The sequence below is a fragment of the Epinephelus moara genome, chromosome 7, assembly GCF_006386435.1.
Source record: "Epinephelus moara isolate mb chromosome 7, YSFRI_EMoa_1.0, whole genome shotgun sequence".
NCBI classification, from domain to species: domain Eukaryota; kingdom Metazoa; phylum Chordata; class Actinopteri; order Perciformes; family Serranidae; genus Epinephelus; species Epinephelus moara.
Window position 1 is genome coordinate 4,910,018 of NC_065512.1, and position 6,210 is coordinate 4,916,227.

Below are 6,210 nucleotides of genomic sequence, written 5' to 3' on the forward strand. Positions count from 1 at the left end.
AAGTATTTTGTGGGTGCTGTAATCCTCTCACACCAGAGTTGAATTGACTGCTCAGCTGAACATGCTATAGCAGCTGCTCTAACCTGCATAAAGGATCAGGCGTTGCAAAGATAAGGCCAGGAGAATCATAAAACATCGCAGCCAGTCTGATAACTGCTTCTCACTCTGCTGAGGTCAGGAAGAAGGAGCCGATGACACCAGGCAGCACTGAGAGGCTCAGGAGGAGCTTCTGCCCTCAGGACACAAGGATACTGAATCATCACCCTGCCTTAGACCGCCCACTATTATATTCATTATTACAGTCTTTTTTAAATGCACAATCAAAGGAACTGATATCTTATATGATTTTATGTGACAAATTAATGTATTAACTGATTGATACATTTACTTTTAATACTTTCAGTACTTTTTAAATGCTCCTCATATTTTTTATTTTATTTTACGCTGTGATATTTCTACTTTTACTTTTACTTTACTAGTAAAAACTTATCTCAATACATTTTCAACCACTGACCATGATAACTGAAGTGCACCAGTCAGGTGCAGGCAATGTAGGTGCACTAGGGCCCGTGAGGTGGGGGCCCATAGGGAGAGTCGGCCCTTCAACAATGTGCTGGGTGGAAAACGGGCCGTTTTGGGCATGTTTATTTTTTCTTTATTTGTAAAATAATCAATAGCTTCTATAACAAATGTATATGATTATTCTACAACTATAAGTCAAGTATTAAAACTGTTAAATCAAATTAATAATTCCTCAATTTCTTTGGTATTTTTTGTTATATACAGATGTGCAATGATGATTGCTGGGTGATAAATATGTTGATGGTATCCACTGTCAAGTCTCTGATCATATGACAAGACGATATGTGCACGATAGCATACACTAGGGCCCGTCATAATAGCGTGCACTACCATACTCCACTGGCACCTGTTATCCTTACTGATCATTACGTGGATTACTTTTTTTAAAATTTATTGATTAAATCTTCTGGTCTGAAATATCTTTGCTATCACAGCCCAAAACTCAGATGAAGCAAACACTCCCAACTCAATCGGCAGGAAAAGCGTTGGCATTGTACGTTTCTGCAAACCAGATATGCTACATTTGCATGTCATTATACCGTAGATACACTGGAACTTTACATTTCAGCAGTGCTGTGGTTAATGTGTGGTTAGGTTTAGGTAAAAAAAAACCACCTGGTTATGGTGATTAAAAGATCCTGTTTTGGCTTGAAACATCCAGTTTGGGGGGCAGAAACTTGACAATGCTGGGAAGTATGTGAGGTCACCCAAGTCCATGAGCTAATGACAAGACAGAGAGCCTACAGCCGTGCTGGTGGCTCTGTGAGGCTGCACTCAGCCACAGCAGAGCTTTGAGTCAAATGTCAGGTTTTAAGTCTTTGTCATGAAATGAACAACAATTACTGCAGAGCAGTCAGTGGCAATTAAGTTCATGGTCTCTCAGCCAAACAATGTTTCCACGAAATGTATAAAAGAAAAAAAGACATGCGACATGCGAACATGCTCACAGTGTTGTTCAGATGTTTAATGTTTCTATATGTTCATCAGATTAGTTGATTTACTTATTAGCACTTGACACTTGACGTGACTGTCTGAGCTGCATTTCATCCAATAGTTGTTGAGACGTTTCACTCCAGACCACAAATATCAACCTCATGGTCTATCTAGAGGAAAAGCCATTAACAGTGTGTGTGCAGGGGCTTTGAAGTGTCTATGTCAATGAGAAAAATTCAACATAGTTTTCCTCTAAAATGCTGAACAGACAGCCTGACATGACCCTGCATGTGATCTCATGTTGCTCACAAGGTGGTGCTAAAGTTTTAAGTTAACGAATATACTGTTGGTGAAGACCTGTGATCTGATTCTGTTCATGTGCTTAAGTTCAAAGTGATTTACTATCAAATGCACAAAAATTACAGAAGCAGACATTGCCTTTGAAAATCAGGGTCTTCTCCAGGGCTTCCTCCAAAAATGATTAAATTTGTATAAAAAAAGAAGATCATACATGTAAAAACAGAATGAGAATCTAAGATATAACATAGTGCAAGTTAAATATACAGTAGGGATAATGTAAGATGAATAATGAAATAAAGTAATATAAATGTGTGGATCTGTGTGCTGAAAAATCCCATAAAGACATTTACAGCAGCACAATGGGAGGCGCAGCTCATCATGACAGCTTCTACAACTTGAGGTGATTTTACACCATGTTTCTACAGTAGCCCAGAACAGACAAACCAAACACTGGCTCCTTTTTATCCACGTGAAACTGCTCTATTTAGTGTTTTTACTGGTTTTAATTAGTGTGTCCCTTTGTTTTGGAGAGGAGGAGGAGACCTCAGTAAAAACCTCCTGAACAATGAACACTGAAGGAACTCAAACCAGGAGAAGTTTCAGCCAGTTGAGATCTGCAGTCTTCACCACTAGATGCTGCTAATCTCTCTAAATCTTACACACTGCTTCTTCAAAATAAATCAGTGGTCTGGGATTAATTTTCAGTAGCTAAAAAGTCTTAATTCAGCTTGCTCTTTGGTTGAAATTAATAAAATCAAAATATTTGTTCACTTGTTTTGCTGTGGGAAACATGACCACAGTCTTCAAGGACTCTGTATTTATATTATCCCCAACTTTTTCCTTTTAAAGACGCCTCCAAAATTCATCTCAACACATATTTTAAATGTCAACTTGAGTTTTTTTCTTTTAATTAATGAACTCAGTTATTTTCTCAGAGACAGTGCATCCATCCTGCTTCATGTTCTGACCAGTTTGTACCAGCAGGTGGCGCTGTTGTCTATGATTTATCCTCCACAATCCCCATGAGCACAGATAGTAACAACAGAGAAAGAAATAAGGGTGTAACTCCTTCGGATCTAACACGTTTTATACTTTGATTCTCTTTGTATTGTTTGGTGAGGGGGAGGAAATCAAACCAACTCAGACACTATTATATTTTATTATTTTATTTCTAGGACAAATATGTCCTTGATGTGTTTTTATGAACCAAACGTTGCACGTGAAGTTTGTACTTCAGTGTGTGTGAAGGAGCCGGACCACAGCAGCTCGTGAGGACGCGCGCTGCCTCATTGGCACATGTCCCGGCGGGGTGGAGCGTAGCGGGGCCGCCTCTTGTTTTGCGGTCTTGTTTTGTCAGCCTCACAACAGAGCAGCTGCAGCGGCCGTCCGGAGAGCAGCAGCCCGACACCAGCCGGTCAACGAGTCACTGGACGTTATTATTCCCGGTTGGATCACGGGAGCAGGGCGCAGCCAGGAGCCGGAGGGGTGAATCTTTCTGTGCGCAGCTTCCACAGGGAGTGTTTGATCCTGAACAGAGGATACAGAGGGCTGCTGCTGCTGCTGCTGATGTGGGCAGCTGAAGGTTGAGATCACCGTTGTCCTTCTCAGCGCTGACACCGTCCACTGTGTCCCGAAGGAGCATTTTAACTGTGGAGCTTCTTCGTGGCCAAATGGATGTGAGTGCGTGAGGAGAATACTAATGAACGGCGCGCTGCGTCCTGCCGAGGCGCACCGCGTCCCCCGCTGCTGCTGAGGGCCACAGCAGAGCCGATCAGTCATCCAGAGCGCACCGGGGCCTGCGCACCACCTCAGCCTCTGCACGGGAGTTAATGAGCGGGGTCTGAGCACCGGAGCTGTTTTATTTCCGAAACCAGGAGGTGGATAAAAAAAACCTGCAGCAGCTGCAGAAAGGAAAAATGGGCAACAGCTTCTCCAACATCTCTGCCTTCCAGTCTCTGCACATCGTCATGCTGGGTCTGGACTCTGCTGGGAAGACCACAGTTCTGTACAGACTCAAATTTAACGAGTTTGTCAACACGGTCCCGACGATCGGCTTCAACACGGAGAAGATCAAGCTGAGTAACGGCACCGCGAAGGGCATCAGCTGTCATTTCTGGGACGTGGGAGGCCAGGAGAAGCTGAGGCCGCTGTGGAAGTCCTACAGCCGGTGCACCGATGGGATCATATACGTGGTGGACTCTGTGGACGTTGACAGGCTGGAGGAGGCCAAGACTGAGCTGCACAAAGTCACCAAGTTTGCGGAGAACCAGGGCACGCCGCTGCTGGTCATCGCCAACAAGCAGGACCTGCCCAAATCTCTGCCGGTGGCGGATATAGAGAAGCAGCTGGCTCTGCACGAGCTCACCCCCTCCACTACCTATCACATCCAACCTGCGTGCGCTATAATAGGTGAGGGGCTCCACGAGGGCATGGACAAACTGTATGAAATGATCCTGAAGAGGAGGAAATCTCTAAAGCAGAAGAAGAAGCGGTAACAGTAAGAGCAGCTGGCTCTGTGGACAGTGTTTTAATGAACTGGAAGGAATCCGGGTTCTGCCAGTGTTGCCCTGAACACCTTTACTTTGCAGTGATTTTATTCTCCTCAGTTTGGATTAAAGCTGTTTGACGCTGTGAAGCTCTGCTGAATGATGCCTCTGCACACAGGAGGCTGCAGGATATACAACACACAATAACCAAAAAGACACATTTTAGAGAAGAAACTTGAAATGACTCTTCAGATCTACAGCATGGAGGAAGAGAAACGGGCTGGCCCGTTCATCTGCTGCTTTATATCCTTGACTCTGAACACAGTTTGACTCTGAAGAAGAAGCTCACTGAGGACTTTTATAGCATCATAGTTTTTATTTCCACCCACAGGAGGTCTGCTGTGGGGACACGTTTGATTTTGCACGTGGCTCGGGTCACTTGTGCCCCCTGCTCTTTATTATTTTTTCCTTTTGGAGATCAGACATCTGTAGTTTGAGTCTGGATGTCACGCTGACTGTTTCTTTGGGAGCATTGAAGTAGCCTTTCCTCTGCGTGGTGGACTGGAGGAGGACACAGCGTCCACTACTTTGCACTTTTCATTTCCTAACAGACAGTAGAGAACTACACTGTATTCATAGAGGAGCAGATCCAGGTGGTTTATGTACTAAGAAGCCAAAATTGAAGTATTTTTTGAATATTAAAAGATTTAAAATCCATGATTTGGGTGGCTGTTGTTCATTCACATGATGTGGTTGAAGGAGTGGTGCTGTGAGACAATACAAACAGGGGCTCTATAAAGATGTGTGAACTTTTGACCTGGTGCATGTCTTTATTCAGATCCTCACAGGTGTGGATCAAAGGGAGGTCAAAGGTCGCAGAGTTCAGAGAGCCTGCAGGAGGTTAAATGGGAGAAAATCCCTCTGGTGTATGAAGATGTTTTAAAAGAAAAAGGCCTGAGCACAGAATTCTGTTTGAGTCTTCAGCACGTGAAGTGAACATTTCGAGCACAGCCGGAGCTCGTTTGGGAAATTTATGGATCTGCATTGCAGTGCTGAATTTTCTGCAACAGTGTTTACAGCAGCAACCAGTGCTCCACTGGGACCAGTGCTCACCAGTACGTTAGATTACTGTCCTGAGTGCAGTTAATTATAACTCACCACTCTCCTAGCTCATTTTATAGAAACATTTTTGGATGAAATGGGCCTATTTGCTCACACAGCTGCTAGTACAGTATGAGCTCTGCTTTAGTCAGAAAGTTGCTGAATAAGAGTTTCTGCTCATGAATTATAATTACTTTGATTATTGATTAATCTGCCAGTTTTTTCTCCAGTAAGCGACTACTCTGTTTGGTCCATAAAATGCCTGAAAATAGCTAAACTGCACATCAGAAATTTCCCCAAGGCTCAAACTGACATATCCAAATGTCTTGTTTTGTCTTAGCAACAATCCAAAACACAAACGGTATTTAAACCACCAAATATTCACCTTTCAATCAATCAATTTTTTTCTTCTTTAGAAAACAAATAACTTGAACGATAAATGGATTATCAAATGAATTGATTCATTGTTTGAGTTTTAATTTGTGCTCTGACATGAATAATTCTAGTGTGCGTCATGTGCCTCCTGTACAGAGTTCTCCTATTCAAGCTCTGGCAGTAAATGTGTCTGATCAGTTCAGTGACTGAGTTCTTATTTTGTGTTACAATCAACAAAATTTAAAATGCACACAGATCTAAGACATTTTCATGCACACAAAAGTCTTGTATCTCTTAAATCTTAGGCCCACCTGTGTAGTAATGAAGCTGTTTAACCAGCACCCAGATATGCCACACCTGTCAGGTGGATGGGTCATTTTGGAAAAGGAGAAGTGCTCACTAGCTTGGATTTTAACAAATTTAAGACTTAAAT

The 6,210-nt window shown here is 42.9% G+C and overlaps 1 protein-coding gene across 1 annotated transcript; it reads left to right on the top strand.

The window, feature by feature from the left end:
• Positions 1–3,154: 3,154 nt before the first annotated feature.
• On the top strand, positions 3,155–5,018 carry LOC126393171 (ADP-ribosylation factor-like protein 4C). Its single transcript, XM_050049102.1, has one exon. It carries the CDS (start codon positions 3,732–3,734, stop codon positions 4,308–4,310), a length of 579 nt encoding a protein of 192 aa, XP_049905059.1. The 5' UTR covers positions 3,155–3,731; the 3' UTR covers positions 4,311–5,018.
• The last annotated feature ends 1,192 nt before the right edge of the window (positions 5,019–6,210 follow it).